The 23,778-nt window shown below is 36.4% G+C and overlaps 1 protein-coding gene across 4 annotated transcripts in view; it reads right to left on the reverse strand.

The window, feature by feature from the left end:
- TRIM37 (tripartite motif containing 37) overlaps positions 1–23,778 on the reverse strand; it is a 141,258-nt gene that overhangs the window by 117,287 nt on the left and 193 nt on the right. For all 4 annotated transcript variants that reach the window (XM_068976307.1, XM_068976308.1, XM_068976306.1 and 1 more), the window contains exons 2-8: positions 22,135–22,236; positions 15,042–15,082; positions 13,404–13,520; positions 12,298–12,385; positions 11,106–11,228; positions 9,473–9,596; positions 8,582–8,649 (exon numbers count right to left, since the gene is read on the reverse strand). In XM_068976307.1, coding sequence (XP_068832408.1) covers positions 8,582–8,649; positions 9,473–9,596; positions 11,106–11,228; positions 12,298–12,385; positions 13,404–13,520; positions 15,042–15,082; positions 22,135–22,236 — 663 coding nt within the window. The remainder of the gene's footprint in view (positions 1–8,581; positions 8,650–9,472; positions 9,597–11,105; positions 11,229–12,297; positions 12,386–13,403; positions 13,521–15,041; positions 15,083–22,134; positions 22,237–23,778) is intronic.

Genomic DNA, 23,778 nt, shown 5'->3' on the forward strand with positions numbered 1-23,778 from the left:
AACCAGTCCATCCTAAAGGAAATCAGTCCTGAATATTCATTGGAAGGACTGATGCTAAAGCTGAAACTCCAATAGTTTGGTCACCTAATGCGAAGAACTGACTCACTGGAAAAGAGTTGATGTTGGGAAAGACTGAAGGACTCCAGGAGGAGAGGGGGACAACAGAGAATGAGATGGTTGGAGGGCATCACCGACTAAATGGACATGAGTTTGGATGGACAGGGAGGCCTGGTGTGCTGCAGTTGATGGGGTCACAAAGAGTCAGACATGACTGAGCGATTGAACTGAACTGAACTGAAGCAAAAGAAAGATAATAACTGGATCAAAATAAAAATCAACAGAATTTAAAGCAAAAAGACAACAGAGAAAAAACAAAACCACTACGTAGTTGAAGGATAATAAGAGACTATTATTAATTTTATGCCAATAAATTCAGCAAATTCAAATGAAAGGGAATAATTCCCTGAAAGACACAAACTATGAAAGCTCATTCAAGCTGAAGGCAACATGAACTGCCCTATTTTTTTTTTTTTTTTGGCCATATTGTGAGGAATGCATGATCTTACTTTCCCAACCAGGGATCAAATTTGTACTCCCTGCAGTGGAAGCATGGGGATCTTAAACACTGGACTGCTAGGGAAGTCACAAAAACTGCCTTGTATCTATAAAGAAACTGAAAACTTCCTGTTTTCTTTCTTTCCACAAAGAAAACAAGATTCAAATGGCTTCACTGGTGTATTCTAGCAAACACCTAAGAAACAAACATTACCAGTTCTACACAACTTCTTCCAAAACACTGAAGAGGGCATAATTTAAAACTCACCAATCTCCAAAATATACAAACAGCTTGTGGAGCTCAATATTAAAAAAACAACCAACCAAAACATCAGTGCAAGACCCTAACAGTCATTTCTCCAAAAACAACATAGGAGGTGGCCAACAGGCATGAGAAAAGATCCTCAACATCAGTAATTATTAGAGAAATGCAAGTGAAAACCACAATGAGGTATCACCCATATATGTGGAATCTAAAGAAATGGTGCAGATGGACCTTGCTGCGGGCAAAAATAGAGACAGACATAGAGAACAGATGTGTGAACACCAGTGGCAGGGGACACGAGGCAGGAGATTAGGACTGATACATGTGTCTGTATAACAGCTGGGAACCTGGTACATAGCGCAGGGAGCTCTGCTCCACGCTCTGTGGTGACCCAGATGGGAAGGAGGTCCAAGAGGGAAGGGGTATATGTGTACATATAGTGGACTCACCTCGCTGTGCAGCAGAATCTAATGCAACACTGTACAGCAACTATATCCCCTAAATAATAAGAATAATGGGGGAAAAAACTCATCTTTTATCTTCAAAAATTCTGAAATACCAAAAAATCCAACAATGTGAAAATCTTGTGCCCTGAGAAGTTACAAAACACTGCTGAAATAAATGGAGCCTCCTTCATGAAACAGACTCAGTATTGTTAAAATGCCACATCTCCCCAAGTTGCTATATAGATCCACTGTAATTCCAACCAAACCCCAAAACATGGGACTTCCTGGTTGCCCAGGGGTTAAGAATCTGCCTGCCAATAGAGGGGGCTCAAGTTCTAACCCTAGTCAGGAAACTAAGATCCCATGTGCCATAAGCCCACACTCGGCAACTACTGAGCCCACCTGCAGCAACTAAGACTCAAAACAGCTAAAAAAATAAGTTTTAAAGAAAAAAAAATTTTTTGGTAGAAATGTTAATCTCTATAAAGTTGAATCTAAAGTTCATATGATGATTAAAAAAAAATTTTTTTTTAAAGGAAGCGCAAAGTTAGAGAGTTAACACTTTTTGTTGTGGTTCAGTTCTAAGTCATATCTGACTCTGCAAGCCCATGGACTGTTAGCATGCCAGACTTCCCTGTTTTTCACTATCTCCCAGAGTTTGCTCAAACTCGCCTCCATCAAGTCAGGGATACCATCCAACCATCTCATCCTCTGTCACCTTCTTCTCGTTCTGCTCACAATCTTTCCCAGCATCAGGGTGTCTTTCAATGAGTTGGCACTTCACAGCAGCTGGCCAAAATATTGGAGCTTCAGCTTCAGCACCAGTCCTTCCAATGAATATTCAGGGTTGATTTTATTATAAAAAGCAACAGTAATCTTTTCATATCTTTTTACTTTTTATTTTGTTATTTATTCCTTTATTTTTTATTACTTTTACTTACTTTTTATTTACTTTTATTTTTATTTAATTACTTTATTATTTAATTATTACTTTATTTTATTATAAAAAGCAACAGTAATCTTCTTAATCTTTTTACTTTTTACAACACTATTATAAAAAGCAAAAGCAACAGTGCAGTGGTGGCATAAAACAAATGAGTAAGTAACATATATATGGATTAATTTTTGAAAAAGATGCAAAGGCAATTCAGTAAAGAAAGTCTGGCCTTCAACAAATGGTGCTAGAACAACTGGATGGTCACATACATGTACAAATTAAAACAAAAACACTACCTTGGATCCATACCTCATACACAAAAAATAGATCCAAATGGATCACAGTCCTCAATATGAAGCCCAAAATTATAAAACTTCTGGAAGAAAACATATGAGAAAACATTTGTGATCTTGGGCTAGGTAAAGATTTCTTAGCTATTACAGCAGAAGAAGAAACTGATAAATTATATTTCATTAAAATTTAAAACTTCCCTTCAAAAGACACTTCTAAGAGAATGAAAAGACAAGCCATAGACTTGAAGGAAATCTTTGCAAAGCACCTATCTAATAAAGAACTTAGATCTTGTTTTCTATATAAAGAGGTCTCAAAACTCAGTAAGAAAACAAACAAGGCAATAAAATGATGGCCAAAAGATCTGAATAACAACAAAAAGATCTGAACAGATACCTCAACAAAGAAGATACATGACACATAAATTTAAGAAACGATGCTTAGCATCATTAGTCACAAGCCAACTGTACATTATTCAGTTCAGTTCAGTTCACTCGCTCAGTTATGTCCGACTCTTTACAACCCCATGAACTGGAGCCCGTCAGGCCTCCCTGTCCATCACCAACTCCTGGAGTTCACCCAAACTCACGTCCATCGAATTGGTGATGCCATCCAGCCATCTCATCCTCTGTCATCCCCTTTTCCTCCTGCCCCCAATCCCTCCCAGCATCAGAGTCTTTTCCAATGAGTCAACTCTTTGCATGAGGTGGCCAAAGTATTGGAGTTTCAGCTTTAGCATCATTCCTTCCAAAGAACACCCAGCACTGATCTCCTTTAGAATGGACTGGTTGGATCTCCTTGTAGTCCCAAGGGACTCTCAAGAGTCCTCTCCAACACCACAGTTCAAAAGCATCAATTCTTCGGTGCATCTGCATATCTGAGGTTATTGATATTTCTCCTGGCAATCTTGATTCCAGCTTGTGCTTCTTCTAGACCAGCATTTCTCACGATGTACTCTGCATATAAGTTAAATAAGCAGAGTGACAATATACAGCCTTGACGTACTCCTTTTCCTATTTGGAACAAGTCTGTTGTTCCATGTCCAGTTCTAACTGTTGCTTCCTGACCTGCACACAGATTTCTCAAGAGGCAGATCAGGTGGTCTGGTATTCCCATCTTTCAGAATTTTCCACAGTTTACTGCGATCCACACAGTCAAAGGCTTTGGCATAGTCAATTAAGCAGAGATGTTTTTCTGGAACTCTCTTCCTTTTTCGATGATCCAGCGGATGTTGGCAATTTGATCTCTGGTTCCTCTGCCTTTTCTAAAACCAGCTTGAACATCTGGAAGTTCACAGTTCACGTATTGCTGAAGCCTGGCTTGGAGAATTTTTAGGTTGGTGCAAAAGTAATTGTGGTTTTGTACTGTTAAACTTTATCATCTGATATTGGAATACATTCTTAAATAAATGTCATTATGCTACACATCACTTTAATGCTCATTTCTCATTTTCTGGTTTTTTTTTTTTTTGCTAATGACTTATTGCAATTTATATTTATTTTAAACTACAGAAATGATGTCAGACAAAAAGCAAATTTGAGTGATTTTTTTATTCGAGTTCAAAATGGGTTGTGTTATAAAGCATCAGAGACAATTTGCAAAGTCAACAATACATTTGGCCAAGGAACTGCTAACGAATGTACAGAGCAGCAGTGGTTCAAGAAGTTTTGCAAAGGAGATGAGAGCTTTGAAGATGAGGAGCATGGGTGGCCAGCGATCGGAAGGTGACAACAATCAATTGAGAGCAACCACCAAAGCTGATCTTACAGCTACAAGAGAAGTTGCTAAAGAATTCAGCGTTTACTAGTCTATAGTCATTTGGCATTTGAAGCAAATTGGAAAGGTGAAAAAGCTTGATAACTGCGTGCCTCATGAACTGACCTTAAATCAAAATAATGGTCATTTTTGAAGTGTCATTCTCTCTTATTCTATGTAACAACGAACCACTTCTCAGATTGCAATGTGCGACGAAAAGTAGATTTTATACAACTGGCAATGACCAGCTCAGTGGGTGGACTGAGAAGCTCCAAAGGACTTTCCAAAGTCAAACTTGCACCAAAATAAGATCACGGTCACTTGTTTGGCGGTCTGCTCCCAGTCTGACTCACCACAACTTTCTGAATCCCAACAAAACCACTACATCTGAGATGTATGCTCAGCAAAATGATGAGAAGCACCAAAAACTGCAATGATACAGCCAGCACTGGTTAACAGAATGGGTCCAATTCTTCTCCAGAACAATGCTGACTGCAGATCACAAAACCAACGCTTCAAAAGTCGAATGAACTGGGCTATGAAGTTTTGCCTCATCCACCATATTCACCTGACCTCTTGCCAACCAACTACCACTTCTTCAAACATCTTGACAACTTTTTGCAGGGAAAATGCTTCCTCAACCAACAGGAGGCAGAAAATGCTTTTCAGGAGTTCATTGAATACTGAAGCACAGATTTTTACACTACAGAAATAAACTTATTTCTTGTTGGCAAAAATGTGCTGATTGTAATGGTTTCTATTTTAATTAATAAAAACGTGTTTGAACCTAGTTATAATGATTTAAAAATCACGGTCTGAAACTGCAATTACCTTTGCCCCAACCTAATAAAACAATAATGAAATATTATTACATTTCTATGAGAACACCTCAAATTAAAGACTGACTATATCACACGTTAACAAGAATGTAAAGAAACTAGTACTCTCAAAGACTACTGACAGAAATATAAATGATACAATTTCTTCAAGAAAATAGATGGCCTTTATTAAAACCTGAATCATATATCTACCATTCTATCTTAGGCGGACCCAAGAGAAAAGGAAATATATGTCCATGTAGATTTGTAAATGAATCTTCATTGCCACTTTATTTGTAAAAGTCAAAACCAGAAAGCAAATCAAGGAAAATGGATACACGTCTATCTATGACTGAATCTCTTTGCTATTCGCCTGAAACTATCACAACATTGTTAACTGGCTATATGCCAATAGGAAAAAAAAAAAGAAGAAGCAAAACAAATGACCATAAATAGTTGAATGGAAAAACAAATTGTGGCATACACATACAATGGAATACTACCTAGCAATTAAAAAGGAAAGAACTATTGATACATGTGATCCACACAGTCAAAGGCTTTAGCATAGTCAATAAAAACAGATGGGAATACCAGACCACCTGATCTGCCTCTTGAGAAACCTGTATACACGTCAGGAAGCAACAGTTAGAACTGGACATGGAACAACAGACTGGTCCCAAATAGGAAAAGGAATACGTCAAGGCTGTATATTGTCACCCTGCTTATTTAACTTATATGCAGAGTACATCATGAGAAACACTAGGCTGGAAGAAGCACAAGCTGGACTCAAGATTGCCAGAAGAAATATCAATAACCTTAGATCTGCAGATGATACCACCCTTATGGCAGAAAGGGAAGAACTAAAGAGCCTCTTGATGAAAGTGAAAGAGGAGAGAGAAAAAGTTGGCTTAAAGCTCAATATTCAGAAAACTAAGATCATGGCACCTGGTCCCATCACTTCATGGGAAATAGATGGGCAAACAGTGGAAACAGTGGCTGACTTTTATTTTTCTGGGCTCCAAAATCACTGCAGATGCTGACTGCAGCCATGAAATTAAGACGCTTGCTCTTTGGAAGGAAAGTTATAACCAACCTAGACAGCATATTAAAAAGCAGAGACGTTACTTTGTCAAAAAAGGTCCGTCTAGTCAAGGCTATGGTTTTTCCAGTAGTCATGTATGGATGTGACGGTGGACTATAAAGAAAGCTGAGCGCCGAAGAATTGATGCTTTTGAACTGTGGCGTTGGAGAAGACTCTTGAGAGTCCCTTGGACTGCAAGGAGATCCAACCAGTCCATCCTAAAGGTGATCAGTCCTGGGTGTTCATTGGAGGGACTGATGTTGAAACTGAAACTCCAATACTTTGGCCACCTGATGCAAAGAGTTGACTCATTTGAAAAGACCCTGATGCTGGGAAAGATTGAGGGCAGGAAGAGAAGGGGATGACAGAGGACAAGATGGTTAGATGGCATCACCGACACAATGGACATGGGCTTGGGTGGATTCCAGGTGTTGGCGATGGACAGGGAGGCCGGGCCTACTGCGATCCACGGGGTCACAAAGAGTTGGACACGACTGAGTGACCGAACTGAACTGACTGATTGATACATGAATGAACTGTAAAATAATGCTGAGTAAAAAAATCAAACATCAAACGTGTGTGCTGTGCTTTGTCACTTAGTCGTGTCCAACTCTTTGTGCCCACATGGACTGCAGCCTGCCAGGCTCCTCAGTCCATGGGATTCTCTGGGCAAGAATACTGGAGTGGGTTACCACGCCCTCCTCCAGGGGATGTTCCCAACCCAACGATCGAGCCTAGGTCAGATTCCAATTATATTAAACACTAGAAAAGGCAAATTTATCTATGACAGAAAGTAGATTGGGGGTTACCTGGAGAGGGAAGTATTGGAAGAAGCAGAACCAGAGTTTATAAAGAGGCACAAAGAATTTTGGAGGAATAAACTTACTATTGTGACTATGGTAATGGTTTCACAGGGGTATACATTTGTCAAAACTTACCAAATTGCACACTTTAAATACATGCAGCTTATTTTTTTGGTCAATTATCCTTCAACAACACTGTTAAAAGAAAAAAAAAAAAGTGCACAGATCTCAGATCCCACCCCTACTTCACTACATGTGGTTTAAAAAATTTGTCCCATCATTCCAGCAGATGGCTATTTGACTATTCTCTGGAGAGAAAAATCTCTGTTCTCTAGAACAACATGCACAATTAAGAACTGGAATACTGGGGAATTTCCTGGCAGGCCAGTAGTTACAGTAGTTAAGACACCATGCTTTCACTGCCAACATCCCACATTCAATCCCTGCTCAGTAAAGTAAGACTCCGCAAACGATGCAGCATGAAACACTGAAGAGAAAAACAAGAATATATAAATAAATATTTATGTACTGAATTCTACCAAACTGTCAATCAAGTGTAAAGATTGAATAAACATTTTCAGATATGTAGTCTCAAAAAATTTATTCTGATTACTCTTTCATAAAAGCCACAGAGGAAGTGTGATTCCAAAACAAATGTGTAAATCAGGAGCAGGAAGCCATGGAAATCAGGAAACACAGGGTTTAACCTAAAACAGAAATGAAGGGAATCCCCAGGATGATAATTAAGAGAACAATTGCATGAGACAGCTGTGTATCACAAGAATTAAAGAATGTTAAAAACCAAATTCAAGACAGATAAATATATCAAATGTCTATACATTTAATTCATTTTATTTATTCATTCACTATAGACTTTATCCCCACTTACCCTGAATCTAAAATTATAAAGTCTTTGAGGACAGACTTTTTTTTCTTTTTGCCATTTTGTTCACTGCTGTGTTCTAAGCATCTAAAACAACGCCTACTACCTATTTGGTATTGAATAAAAATTTTCTTCATAAATAAAAATGCTAATTTTAGCCTAAGGATCACAACATGTTAGTAATTGGCAATAATTTTGTATCTTGAAGTCACCAATTAAGTCAATGTCAGAAGACTTTAATCTATAGATTTTGATTCATATCGACTATTCTCCGTAAAAATAATTCCATTTTTGCAAAAACAAAATAAATCTTATTTTACTGGGACTTCCCTGGTGGTGCAGTGGTTAATAATCTGCCTCGCAGTACAGGGAACACAGGTTTGATTCCTGTCTTAGGAACTAAGATTCCACATGCCACAGAGTAACCAACCTGCCGGCCAGACTACTGACTCTGCACACCACAACTAGAGAATCTATGTGACCAGATCCCACACAATGCAACTAAGACTCAACACAACCAACACATAAGTATTTAAAAAAAAAATCTTTTTTACCTAGTTCCCAAACATGATGCAGAAACTGAATCAGCTGATTCTTATTTCATAAAAATCCCTAGTATAGCACACAGATCCACAGATCTTTGACCTTATATAAACTGTCAAAAAACAACAAAACCAAAAAACTTTTCAACTACATGAACAAAAAAAGGATAAAGACTTTATCTCATGTCATTTAATATTCCATTACCTGATGCTCTACTTCCTGAACTAAGGATTCCAACAGTTCTGTTTCTTGTGTCAGAGATGTCTTCTGACCTATTTAAAAACAGCAAAAGATGTACATTCAGGCTCATTATTGGTTCGAAAATGAAATTAACTTTAATTGAACATATTCAATAAGAAATCAATCTCAAGTAAGCAAAACATCTTCATTATAGCTATCTTAAAAAATTTCTCAGAATTTTAACTACAGTATTTTTGAAAAGAGGATTTCAGAACCAACACTAACTACAGTAACAGACAAAATGCAATGTAATTCTATTAAATCCTTCTAAGAAATATATGACGACAAATACTCTGTAATGAAATTAATGTTATTGCTTCTTAAGGAATATAAAGATGTACAAAAGTATTTAATCAATCAACCATTCTGAAATAATTCCTCCCCCCAAATTTAAGAGCAGCCTAAAAAGAATGTAGTAAGTGGACCATTTATATATTAAATGTCAGCAAGAGGTATGTTCTCTGAATAAAAAGAAACCTATGAAAAAGAATGCCCAGAGAGGAAAACAGTCTCAAAGAAGCTGGAAACATGGAGGGATAAATGAATTATTATTATAGTAAAGGAAGAAAGAAACTGCTTTACATGATTAAGGAAAAAAAAGATAATAGTACAGGCATACTTGCCAAATCAGACCATTTTCTTTGTAAATCACAAAGTCTGAGGAGCTGGAAGCATATCCCATGATGTTAGCAGAAATCATATCAATTTGGTGTAATGTTAACTGACACAAGGGAACAATTAATAGAAGAATTCTTTTTTAAAGCGATCTTTCCCCAACCTATAACTTATCAACTTTTGCTCTTCTAAGACAAATCTCAAGGAGGTTCAAAGCCCCACGTACACAAGAAAACTCACCCATCAGTGTTATTAGCTTATTCTTCAGCTGTGTGTCTAACCGTGCAATCATCATCTCCACTGCATTTCTGATTTCCCGAACACGCTCATCTTTTGCATTTCTTACAGCTTCTACATTTCTTTCCTAGAAAATAAACAGGTAAAAACTTTTAATTGAATTATTCAAACAGAAGTAAATGGACTTTAATATAATCACTGCAATTCTTAAAGTCATTTAATTTCCTCTTTAAAAACTATAAGCCAATAACACTTTTTAATTGTTCAAATACAACAGGAAACTCAAAAAATTTTTAAACAATTAAAACATAATAAAGTACATAATATTTTAGCAGTTAAACAGAAAAGATATGTAATTACAAAAAACTGCTTTAGGTAACACATACAAAGCACAAAACCTAACCATATAGGAAATCACTGTTCAAAAACAAAAAGTACACTGAGGTCAGTTCACATCACCCTAAAACAAATGAAAAATTTGAAAAACCGTATCTACTCTAGTTTACAAAGTTTTAAATTTTTTTCACAACTAAGCTCAGAAAGAAAAAAATAAGGTTTTTAAAGACTGCATAGTATAGCTTTTTAAAATAGCATACCACCAAAAATAAAAAGTAATCCTTCCTACATTTACTATTATAAGCAAAAGCAGTAAGAATGTCAAACTACCAACAAAGTACCTTCTTTAATGCTCAAATTAAAATGTCATCAAAAGAAAACAATAGAAAAAAACGTAGACAAATAAAAGCCAAATGGAAGACATGCAACTTGTTTATAGTCCAAAATGACTTTGTGCAGCATACATGTAACTGAAAAACATTTTCTCTATAAAGAATGTTATAAAAATGATAATCTCTATCTTGATTCGTGCATGAGTAAAATAAAAACATCTTTACGTTAGGAATGGTCCACAAACCTCACTAATAACTGTCATTCTGGTAACTTTAAACAAAATAAACTCCAAAAGTGTATTTTCTACTTAAATGTTTGATGCTTATTATATTTTCCCATAGAAATATTATCACAAATGGTAAGTCAGTCACCACAGCTCTTGACCCAGACAATATCTAAAGAGTAGTGTTAAATATTACTCTTTCAATTTTGCAGTTCTAATTCAGAAGATCAGAAACAGTTCATTCTGTGGTAGCAGAAACTCTACCAAAGAATAAATGACTTAATGACTATAAAATGTCAATACTGATTCTATTCAGAAGTCAGTAATTGACTCTGTAACAAATAGGCTCACTGAATTTATTCATTGATTCCCTATTTTTGTGTAAGAACAGGCAATTCTCTGGCTCCAACTTCAGAAGAGGCAAGGAATTTTGGATGCAATTCCTCAGCTGGTTTGAAGTTAGTGAGAGAAACTATAAATACATCTTATCAAATTTTCAAATCTTGAGTTCAACATATGATTGATCTATATTATAAAAAATATATATCTTAGCATAGGGACTTCCCTGGTGGTCCAGTGGTTTAAGAATGCTGTTTCAATGCAGGGGGCAAAGGCTGGATCCCTGGCTGGTGAACTAAGATGCCACATGGTGCGGCAAAAAAATAAAAAGAAAAGAAAAATATATACGTACACATATTATAAACTATAAAAGAAATAATGATCTTTTAGTAGTAGTAGTCTTACCACTTCTTGAACTAAGCTGATCAGTTCCATGAGACGTCGACGAAGTTTGGCTACTTCTTCATTCACTTTAGTAACATGCTGCTCATAAATTTCCGCCAAAGGTTTAAAGGTATGTCCACTATGCTATTTAAATTAATGAGTAGTTTTAGAACATTTTCATGTATCTCATCTACATTTACATTCCTTTCTTAACATTCTACAGATACTATAAACTAGTAAATAATTTCAACTGAATTTTATCTTCTGCCTGTTTGTTACAACAGGCCAGAGTTTGCTTAAAATCACTTGGCCCATGCAGGAAAAAAATCCTTCAAGATTTTAGATAATGGACTTTAGCAAAACGTTTATTTATCTAGAAATCTTCACTCATTAAAGAAACAAAATCCTTAATCATGGCCAAAACCACCTGACACAACCTGATTTATTACTCTTCTCTTGGTCAGTACTAGCCTTCTTCTATGTCCTCAAACTTCTTCCCGCCAGCCCTTTGCCAAAGAAACTCCTCGTCCAAAAATAATTCTCTTTCCTCCACCCTCTCCAACTTCTCCACCCACTTAACTCCTACTCATCCTTTGGAACTTAGCTCAGGCTTACAGTGTTAGGTCCCATGGTCACTCACTCTCATTAGCACTGTATACTTATTTCTAATATTTTTCACAACAGCAAGTGAGTGTAGAACTAGCTGTTTGATATCTGTTGCGTTCATCACTGAACCCCCAGTCTCTAAAACAAATGAATAAATTAGAAAGGTACTTGAGAAAAGAAGATTTAAAAAAAAAATCATAAGATCTAAATGTCTACATTCATATTATTTCACAAATGCCTATAAAGTTGTTGTTCCATTTTAAAGAAACTAGATTTGGAAATCACAGCCAGGATACCAGATCAACTGACCAGTGTATCAGATTAAGGAAAAGACCTTGATCTTACAGCAGAAGATTTGCAAATAAATATACATTTTACAGGTTTTCAATTAAAATATGTATGTAAGGAATGAACATCAACATCAAAATCTCCCACAAAAGAAAATTTTCTGGAATAACAAAAGATACAATACATTCTGCTATGAAGCAGATACATTTAATTTTATTCTATAAACAGAGTAAAATGATATTACTTTCTAAATCAAACAAAAATGTCAGTGCTTTCAAGACTCTAACTAAAAGTAATATGCTGAATTTGCTCCTCTTACCATTCCTCCCCAAAGTGCACACTGGTGGCAGATACACTTCTTACAAGTCCAGCAAAATACACTAAGTTTTTCGTGGTGATTTTCACACCTATATGTTATAGAAAAAAGTACAGCTATAAATTAATTAAAATTGGAACACAGTTACCACAACAAATACTTAAGTTTGGGCAAATAAGTCAGTCAATTTTAAACGACTATATCAGGAAATATAGAATGAACTCCCATGGCTCGTGTGTAAATCAGACTACATGAAATTAACCTCTGTATACCAGACAACATAATAAACAGAGTAAAAGGGCAACCTATGGAAGGAAAGAAAATAGCTGCAAATTCTGTAGCTGGTAAGGAGTTAATATCCAAATTATATAAAGAATTCCTATAATTAAACAAATACCCTAGCCAAGCAGGAGAAAGGCATGGCAATCCACTCCAGTATTCTTGCCTGGAGAATCCCATGGACAGAGGAGCCTGGTGGGCTACAGTCATGTGGTCACAAGGAGTCAGACATGACTGCAGTGACTTAGCACTAGCCAAGCAAACAAACAGAAACAATTAAAATACGGGCAAAATACAAAACAGAAACTTCTCCAAAGAATATACACAAATGGCCAAATGGATATGTAAAGGTGCTCAACATCCTCATAAGGAAAATGCAAATCAAAACCACAATATTACCTCACACTGATTAGCATGGCCATCATAAAAAAAAAAGGACTTTCCTAGTGGCACAGTGGATAGGAATCACCTGCCAGTGCAGGGGACAAAGGTTTAATCCCTGAACTGAGGGGACTGCACATGCTGTGAAGCACCTAAGCCGGCGCACAACTACTAAACCCGAGCTCTAGAGCCCATGAGCGGCAACCACTGAGCCGCGCACCCTAGAGCCCTGCTCCACAGCAGGGAAGCCAACACAATGAAAAGCCTGTGCGCTGCACCCAGAGGAGCCCCTGCTTGTCAGAGGGTCTTTCCAAACAGAGATCCCCACACCAGAAGAAAACCGACCTAATGTTCACCTATGAAACTGAAAGCAATCTTTCAGTAATGACATTTAAAAAGGCATGTAGCACAACCTATGAAACACCTGAACAAAGAAACTGAGGACATACTTGTCCTTTTCATTTTCTTCATGTTTGGTGAGACTGCAGAGTTGAAGAGTATCAAGTTGCTGCGTTACTTCTTCTGCCCAACGACAGTTTACTAGTTCTCGTAACTGGAGTGGAGCACTGGAGGGAAAAAAATATATATATATACACATACATATACTCTCATTCAGGAATTTAAGATCATTTTCTAAAACACATTTCAAAGGTAAACACTGAGGTGGCAGATGTGTTAACTCAATGGGGAGGAATCCTTTCAGAATTGTATAGCTTAAATTTTGTCAATTAATATCTCAGCTGGAAAGCTGGAAAAATTAATTATCAATCAAGAAAAAATAAACACTTTCCTCAAAGTAGAGCTCACAATCATATTGATACCAATTACTATCAAAATAGTAACAAAGACATAATAAAAAGTATGGTTTGCAGCCTATTTTTATAATAATGTACTATTTATTTTTTTAAAAAGGAATAAAAAAATTTTAGATTACAAATTTAATTCTCAATTCCTTAGCCTAAAGCTTTACTGTCCAAAATAGTAGCCACTAGTCATATGTCTTTAAATTAAAATTCAAATTAATCTTAAAAAATTTCATTACATAGTTATACTAGACTTATTATAAATGCTCAACTACCACATTTGACAGCAACACTAGAGAACATTCCCATCACATTGAAAGTTCTATTTGATAGTCCCGATCTTCTTAAAAGTTAATAAGAAAAATAAGAACACATGAAGAAAAATGGGCAAAAGATATAAAGAGACAGTTTAAGAAAAAATTAATTATAAATGGCTAAAAATATTAACAGATGTTCAGTTCCAATTATTTTTTTTAAAGCAGATTAAAAACAAGAAACCATTTTTCACTTAGCAGAATAACAAAAAAGAAAAAAAGACTAGTAACTCAGTGTTAGCAAGGATGTAATGAAAAGGTACTTTCAATATCTATTATTAGTAACATAAAATGGTAAAAAGCCTTTTCCTTCAGTGGAATCTGGCATCATCTGAAATAACCAAAAATGGAAACAAACTAAATTTCTTCCAGTATAAGCTCAAATAAATATATAATCTTATAGTGGATTATTATTCAAACATTGATTTTAAATGACATATGTGTACATACCATCAATAAAGGCACCACTATATTTTACATGGAAAAAAGAAGCAAACAACAAAATATCATTTTTGTGTTTTAAGAAAAAATTATTAGGTACACATATCAGTATACATAGATAGATGTCTAAAAGAACAAACAAACCAACCAAACCTAACAGTTTCTTCTCAAAGTGTTAATTTATGAAAAGATTAGCTGGGGAGTATCAGAATCAGAAGCCTTTTTATTCAGCTATGGATTTTTTTTAACAGAAACTTTATTATTTTTTATAGTTACAAAAGGCAAGTTTAGAAGTTACACAATGATTTTCCAAAAGAAGGTAAACAATGTAATATATTCTATATAATTCTATGTCAGATAAATTGGTCTGCACTTCTTCAGACAGATAGACTGCTTATATTCTTTTCAACTGTATTCAAAAAGAGAATAAATGTAGCAGATTGCAGAAAGAACTTTATGAGTATCAGGGCACACTCTGACCCCATCACCTCACTACTTTCCAAATTCACAATCATAGTAAAATGCTTACCGGCAATGAGGACACTGGGCTCTTTGCTCTGTCAGCCAGCGCTAAGGAGGCAAAAGAATTAGATTTTGATTGCAGAAACACCATTAATTTGTACATTTTGAGTACTTACATACCAAAATTAATGAGTTTACCTCTCTAGTGTCTGCATTAATTATAGAGATACTTACAGAATAGCAGGCAATCTGTCTCCTCATTATCATCGTGACAAGAATAAATTTTCAAAGGGACAGAACTCATCCCAAAATAATTATTAAGAAGCTATTCTCTCAAGGAAAAGAAAGTGATCCTAGGAGTCTGGATCTCACAGGGATGATAAAATAATCTCCACAAAAATAATAACAACACTGTCACTTCCACACCCCAAAACAAGCCACTATGATGATTTACTTCTAATTGACTCATCATAAAATCTCCAAGGAATTTTAAGGTACTACTAAATTCCTTTTTGAAAAGCAAAATAGTACAGTATATGCACTATGAATATAAAATTAGAAAAATATAAAATAAGCAATACAGCAAAACTGTCTTAAGAGTTCTACAGTTCAACAATTTGAACATCTACATATCCTGGTTTCCTCATGATTATAAAAAGGTTTTATAAAAGAATAATATCTCTACTAAATCTCAAATTCTATTACTATACCATTTTAATTATTACTGGATAGGGAGCAGTTTTACACCATCTACAAAGAAGATGCTAAGATTTCCTGAATACATTTCCAAAAACAATAGCTTCGTGGTTAAATATATCGTTTTACTTACCTGGTTAATAGGTTCTGAGGTAAATAAATATATAATCCAATAGCTATATACTCCCCAATATCCGCTATTTCTGTTTATTCTTTCCTGTTTCTATGAAAGAATCTAAGTTTTTTAAAGTCAAATAACTCAGAAATAAAATTCCCAAGGAATCCTTGAAGAACAACAGAAGATAAATAGGGGGAAAATCTACTTCACAGAACAGAAAATAAAGCTGTAAGAAAAAGAAAATAGATGGTAAAGGATTCCATTCTTAAAAACCTTGAACATTATTTCTTTGGTCCCTGAGCAAAGCCAGATTTAGGTCACGTTTCTTTCCCCCAAACAATGCTCTGCTAAAGTCACAGCACTCCTCCAGAGGTAGTCTCAACCCACACCTCTCTAGCCTCATCTGAACGCTGAAGAATTGATGCTTTTGAGCTGTGGTGATGGAAAAAAGACTCTTGAGAGTCCCTTGGAGATCAAGGCAGTCAATCATTAAGGAAATCAACCCAGAATATTCATTTCAAGGCCTGATGCTGAAGCTGAAGCTCCAATACTCTGGCACCTGCTGCAAAGAGCCAACTCATTGGAGAAGGCCCTGCTGCTTGGACAGATTGAGGGGAGGAAGAAAAGGGGGCAAAAGAGGACGAGATGGTTGGATGGCATCGACTCAATGGATATTAGTTTGAGCAAATAATGAGATATACTGAAGGACAGGGAAGCCTGGCCTCCTACAGTCTATGGGGTGGCAAAGAGTTGGACACGACTGAGCAACCGAACAACAACAATACATAAAAAACCCACAACAAACATGATACTCCATGGTGAAAACCTGAAAACTTCTCACAAAGTTAAGAGGACTCACATTTCCTGATTTCAATGTTTACTACAAAGTTACAGTAAATCAAAACAGTCTGGTTCTGACGTAAGGACAATGAAACAGAATAGAGAGCTCAGAGATAAACAGCAAGGAACAGATATTCTTTGATTCCATTTATATGGGGTACTTAGACTAGCCGGATTCCAGAGAAGAAGGAATAGTGGTTACCAAAGGTTTGGGGAGAGTATAATGGTCCAAAGTAATAAAAGTGCACATCCTTGTCTTTTTCTTGATCTCAAGGGAAAAGTTAAGTTACTACTACGTACCTGTAAGAATGGCTAAAATTCAAGACTGAATATACTAAGTGTTGGCATTAACATGGAAGATCTGGAACTTTCATACACTGCTGGTAAGAATGTAAAATGATACAGCTATTTTAGAAAATAGTTTGACAATTTGTTAAACATACACCAACCATATGATTGAGCCATTTCATTTCTATTTACCCAAGAGAAAAGAAAGCTTAAGTCCATTCAAGGACTTGTATACAAATGTTCATAGAAGTTTTCTTTGTAAACACCAAAAACTAGAAGCAACTCTTATGTCCATCAATAGGTGAATGGATAAACAAATTATGGCTGTGCATACAATGGAATGCCACTTTACAGCAATAAAAAGGAACAGTACTGTTAAAACACCACGGATGAATCTCAAAATAATTTTTGCTGAGTGAAAAAAGCCAAACCCTTAAGAGTACATTTTGTAAGGTACCATTTGTATGAGATTCTAGAAAATGCAAACTTATCTAAAGTGATAGAAAGCAGATTCCTGGTTGCTTGAGAACAAAACAAGCAAAAGGAGGCATTACCAAGAGGCAAAAAGAAGTTTTGGGGGATTACAGACATATTCATTATCTTGATTGCAGGCATGGCTTTTCAATGTAAACATTTGCCAAAACTTATCAAATTGCATATTTTAAATATGTGCTGTTTACTGTATGTCAAAATTATAGGCAAACAAATTGCTACCAATGCTGAAAAATCAAGAGGGGATTAAAAATAAATTTTAAAAATTAGTTGAGGAAGATGTCAGTAAAAAAAAAAGTGGGGGGGAGAAAATACAAAATAGAAACAGACATTGAGAAAAAATCAGCTGAGTGCAAGGAGATAAATGAAAACACAGCCAATGTTCCTGCCGTCTGGTGCATGTGTGGAGGCCCCAGATAGTCCTAGGCAGAGTGCTGGCCTGGGAGGAAGTTTACTCTCAGTCCTTCACCGACTACCAGCTGACTTCGGACAAGTTTATTCATGCACCTGAATGCTCGTTTGTTAAAATGACACCAGTATCTGGACTGTCAGAGACAGTTCAAGTTCTGTTCAAAAGAACAGAGATGGGATGGAAAAGAAGGGAAGGCATTCAAATAAATAATATTACAACTTGGTTGTGTGGAGTTCTCAACATCTCAAGGACTTTGCTTCTGTAATTATCCTCGTCTCTCTAGTATCATTATTTATTTCTACTGGTTTAGTCCCAGCAAGCTAAAACCTTCTCCCAAAAGGTGACTCTCAACATCCCCCTTCAATTCATTGCCTTATTTCTCCCCTTTACAGTAAGATTCTGACAGTTTTTATACTTGCTGTGTCTTTCTCCTCCCACTCTGACATCAAATTTTCCCCCACTGTTCCACTGAAATTACTTATTAGGGTCATCAAAAACCTACTTATTCTCAAATCCAACAGTCAATTCCCAGGCTACAACCATATGACACGGCTAAATTGCTCCTTTTTGAAACATGTTTCTCACCTGAATTCTGTGATGTCTCACTCCTGGCTCCTTTTTAATACACTCTGCTGAATCCTCCTTCCCCTGACATTTGAACGTTGAGCGACCCAGAGTTCAGACCTAAAAATCTCTTCCCATTGGAAGTAATCTGGTGATCTCATCTAGTCCCCTGCCTTTAAATATTAACTATATGCCAATAATTCAATCCATTCCTCAAATCCAGATTCATACTTCCAACTGTCAACATCTCCAATTAGATGTATAACCACCTTGAACTTCACATACTAAAAGAAAAACTTTATTTAGACATTAAAAGGGTGAATTTTATGGTATGTGAATTATATCTCAGTTTTTTTAAGATTTAAAAAATACAAATATTATAATAAACTGAACTTAGTCCAAACTTTTGAACAGTAGTACCATGGTCACAAATTGGTTTAAGACAGAACTATATTTAGTTATATCACTCTCACTAGCAAAAACAATGTTTTTTGTACTGTTACTAAAACAATTTAAAAGTTAAAAAAAAAAAAACCCACAACTTTTATAGCCTACCCAAATCTGTTCCTCCCATTTTTTCTGCTTTAGAATGGAAAACCATTCATCCAGATGCTACAAAAAACTATTCTCACATCCCATCTGTATGAAAACTCACTGATTCTACATTCAGAACAACAGAAAAGCCCTATTTTTCACCACCTCTGGTGTTCCGATCCCGGTCTAAACGACCACTCACCTTTCATTAATGAAGCCCATCCTGACTGTTCTCTTCACTCAACCACCTGCCAATAGTCTACTTTCCACACAGTAGCCAGAGTGAAAGCCTTCAGAGCATCAGCTCCTTCAAATCACTCAAAAGCTTTCCATGGATAGCAGCACACTTAAAATAAAATCCAAGGTCTTTACCAAGGCTCATTTCCCTTCCCTCTCTCCCTCTGTCCACTTTGCTCCAACCACACTCGTTTCTTTGCTATTTCTCAGCACACTAAACATATTTCTTTCTCAAGGCCTTTGCCCCTTGTGATTCCTCTGCCTGGTACCTTCTTTCTCAGATATTTCCATCACTCTTCCATTTCATCCTGGTCCGTGCTCAAATGTCATATACCTAGAGACATTCCCAGATTACCGAACCTGAAGTAGCTATCAACCTGCCTGTGTCCTCTCAAAGTCCCTACTCTAAACCCTTAACCAATTTCATTTTTCTTTATGCTATGAAGGATATCCAACATAGCTATTTACTTTTTTGTATATATCCTAACTAGGAAACAAGCCAACTCCTTGAGAAGTCAATGCCTAACTCCAAGTAGGCATACAATTAATAGCTGTTGAATGAATGAACAAATGGATGGTGTACTTGGGAACCAAGATAACTCTGAGAAAAAGGTTAGAACCAAATTATCCAGATGGTCTGAATACAAGGTTAATGTTCTTGAACTTTCCTTCAGGCAATAAATCTGAGGCTTCTGGGAGGAAAAAAAAAGAATGGGCATTACTGGAAAACATCAACACAACAGCAGGATACGAAATGGACTACAGATTAAACACTTAAGACAGACCAGTTAGATGGTAATTGTAATTATCGAAGCATGAGGTAATAAGTATTTGCAATTCTCTATTAAGTGAAGTAAAGTCATTCAGTAGTGTCCAATTCTTTGCGACCCCATGGACTGTAGCCCACCAGGGCTCCTCTCTCCATGGGATTTTCCAGGCAAGAATACTGGAGTGGGTTGCCATTTCCTTCTCCAGGGGATCTTTCTGACCCAGGGACTGAACCTGGTCTCCGGCATTGTAGGCAGACGCTTTACCGTCTGAGCTACCAGGGAAGCCCCATTAGGATGGTAATAAAAAGAATGGAAAGGCAGGACAAATATAAATGACACTAGGAGATAATAACTTAAAAACATTGGTGTCAAGAGGTTTCAAGTTTGAGCTCCTGGTAGAAAAGAAGAAACAAAGAAAAAAGTTCAAGAGAGTCAACTTGAGAAAATAACAGGAAGAATTTGATTTGAAGCAAGTCTCAAGATGCTGGAAGGACAATCAGGTATGACATTTATAAGGCAACGTTGAAGGAAGATTTAGAAGCCATGCAAAAGTAAACCAAATTTCTCAAAGTAGATGAAAAATTCCCAGACACTTCATAAAAGAAAATGCCAGTACAATATTTAAGAAATACACTCTTCTAAGGAACAAGATGAGGAAAAAATGAAGAAATGAAGGACCAGTGAAGTATAAGATAATAACCAGAGGTCATCTATATAGTGGTATTTGTATCTTTGTATTTTTGTGCTCAGTCGTGTCTGACTTTTTGCTCCTCTGTTCATGGAATTTGCAGGCAAGAATACTGGAGACGGTTGCCATTTCCTACTCCAAGGGATCTTCCCTTCCCAGGGATCAAATCCCTGTCTCCTGCTTCTCCTGCATTGGCAGGCGGATTCTTTACCGCTGCGCCACTTGAAATGTCCATGTACACTAGACCTTCATCAAAAGAGGTGAATCCAGATCCACTTTATCAATTAACTACAGTGACAGAGGCCACTTAGATCTATCTCACTTCAGCTACACCATTTATAAAACATTATATGTGTATGAGTTGCTATTCTTAGAATACCATAGAATTGCACAAGTGGAGAGTATATTTTAGTTTCTAAATTAAACCTTTTAGATTACTTATCTCATTTAATGCCACAACCATCTTGTGGGACAGATCTTGTTATCCACATTCTATTATTTGAGAAAACAATGCAAAGATCAAGTGTCTCAGTTTATGAGTGGGAGAACCAGCATGGTATGTAACCTAGGCCTTCTGCACATTAGTGCAGTACCAAAGATCACAGGCTCCAGAGCCAGACTACCTGGGTTCAAATCCAGCTCTATCATTTACTGACTGTGTGACTAGAAGCAAATGATCTAAGTGTTTCAGATATTACTCTTGACAAAGGGATATTCCTTCCTCGGACAGGAACAAGGAATCACAGAGAAAGTTAGAGATGAAGAGCATGTTAGATGACTTTGACTTTCTCAATAAAGGAAATTATCTACTAAGACTAATGTGGGCAGGGCAGTTTTCAGCTATGGCCTACAGATGTGCACTGAATCGCCACATACAACCAAAATAAGTTCTTCTGCTTTACATCTTAGGCTTTCTCATAATTTTGTTGTGGGGTTCACCGACATTAATTTTTTAAAGCCACCAGATTATATTCACCTTTAAGGTCTCTTTAAACTATAAGATTATATGACTTTATTCTATGCCTTTGAACCCATTACTAGCTTTTTCTCTATCTTACCCATCAAACAAGTATAAACTCTCCCTCTTGAGTCTCACAGCACTTTGTAAGTGCCTCTTTATGACACTACACATTCCTGAATATAAACACAAAGTCCATTCTCTTAATTAGATTTAAACTCCTGCAGGGAAAGCGCTTCCATCACTTATCTTGGCATCCTCAACCCCAAATACAATGCAGGTAAGCACTTCATAAGTACTTGTTAAATGTGCAATGATTTAATAATGTAAATATACTACAGTTACACAGGGCTTTGGTTTCCAGACATTTCAAGGCAGTTATCATTTGATTACTCATCTCCACAGAGCTTAACAATATACATTGACAATCTTCCATTAAGGAACATTCATTTAAGACATTTTTTAAAGGGCACGCAATATCAAATTTTAAAAAGATACAAAAAATGGTTAATTTTTACAATATACCCTATATATGCTAAATGCATGTAAAAAGAGTCACTTACCCTAATGCAGCTGAAACAACAGAGCTTGGAGCAATGGGGACACAAGCGCGCATCCCGCAATTTCTCCATGCAAATAAAACACCGGAAAACCTCAGCAATGCTCTGAAAACAGTAAAAAGATGTTAAAGCTCACCAGATTAGGCTACTGAATCAAGAGTATAAAGCATGTCTGCAATAATTCATTCAACATTTACATTTATTTTGGATTCACAACATCTCCGTTTCAACTATATTCAAGGTCCAGGTACCTCAGAACATCTATCTCCTGAGGGAAAAAATGCCTCCATTTTTCTAAGCTTCACAATGATCTTAGCATAAGTAAAGAACATGGAATTCAGACATAGACTTCTGCACAAACATTCTCACTGAAACAATAATAATGGCAAGAATCTGGCTAAGGCCAAAATATTAAATCACAGGAGTTAACATAGAGTATGATAGCTACTAGAAATATTTTTGAAGTTTATGGTAAAAAAAATCCTTATGACGTATAACAGTAACAAAAAAAGGCAAACTGTATGACTGAATGAACACTATGAACTTGTAGCTTTTTCTGCAAATTTCCCAAGGGGAGTGGATTGTGTTTATAAGTTTTTTAAGTATAAAAAGATCCATTAATGGCAGCATACTTTGATCAAGAGGGAACCTATGTAATTCAGAATCCAGAAATCTGAATTTCTGCCATGATGTTCAAACCAACTAGCAATTTATTTGAGCCTGAAATTCTGCCTGTACTGAGAATTTTGGTGGCAGCTCTATGAAGGCTTTGGGAAGAAAAAAAAAAGTTACATAAATAGAAGGAACAATATTATGTTTGCTAGTTTCAGATGAATCAATTTAGGAAGTATCTGGCAAGAAAACAGATATAATTAAATGTAGATTATTACATATTGTAAATTTATTTTTACAGTACTCACATTTATTTTTACTCCATTCCAGAGGAATTAAAACGCTTCTAAAAACCAAGGTGCGGTTACAAAACCTTTATAATACTTTACAAGAGGAATTAAGGAGAAAATTACTCATGGGTCTAACCATGACTCTGCAGGACCAGAATCTGTGAGATGAAGACGCTGGGGGGTGGGGAGATGGGACACAAAACGACCATTGGATGAACTAGTTTCAAGTGGAGTACCCAACTAATATAGTTGTCCCTAATTAAAATCAAGGATTTATTATTTTAGTAATTGGAAGGTTCAAATTTTGACAACTATTAATATTATATAATTATGTCCAATAAGCAATCTTTTTTTATGTTCCTAGCCTTAAAGTCAGTATCCCAAACATTTGAAAACATCGTTTACAAGACTCAGATAAAAAGAACAGGCTGCTCTAGAACACTACAATCAAACAGGATAGTATATCCTCATTCAGTCTGGGAAGGGCAGATGTCTACAGAATGTACCGCGGAGAAGGGAATGAATACCCATTCGGAGGGAGATTCGGATTCGCTCAGAAACTCGTTGAGAGCTGGTCGCGAGTCGCAAGGGCAGGACCATGTAAAGAATTTGCAGTTTTGCGCTGAAAAGGCTGTAGTTTGCAAAAACCCCGTGGGGATGAGCACCAGTGCCAAGACATCCTGAAAACGCCCGAATACGCACCACCTGACTGCAGGAACTGTCCGAGCACACGGCGCCCTTGAGG

This window comes from Capricornis sumatraensis, chromosome 8, assembly GCF_032405125.1.
Source record: "Capricornis sumatraensis isolate serow.1 chromosome 8, serow.2, whole genome shotgun sequence".
NCBI lineage: Eukaryota > Metazoa > Chordata > Mammalia > Artiodactyla > Bovidae > Capricornis > Capricornis sumatraensis.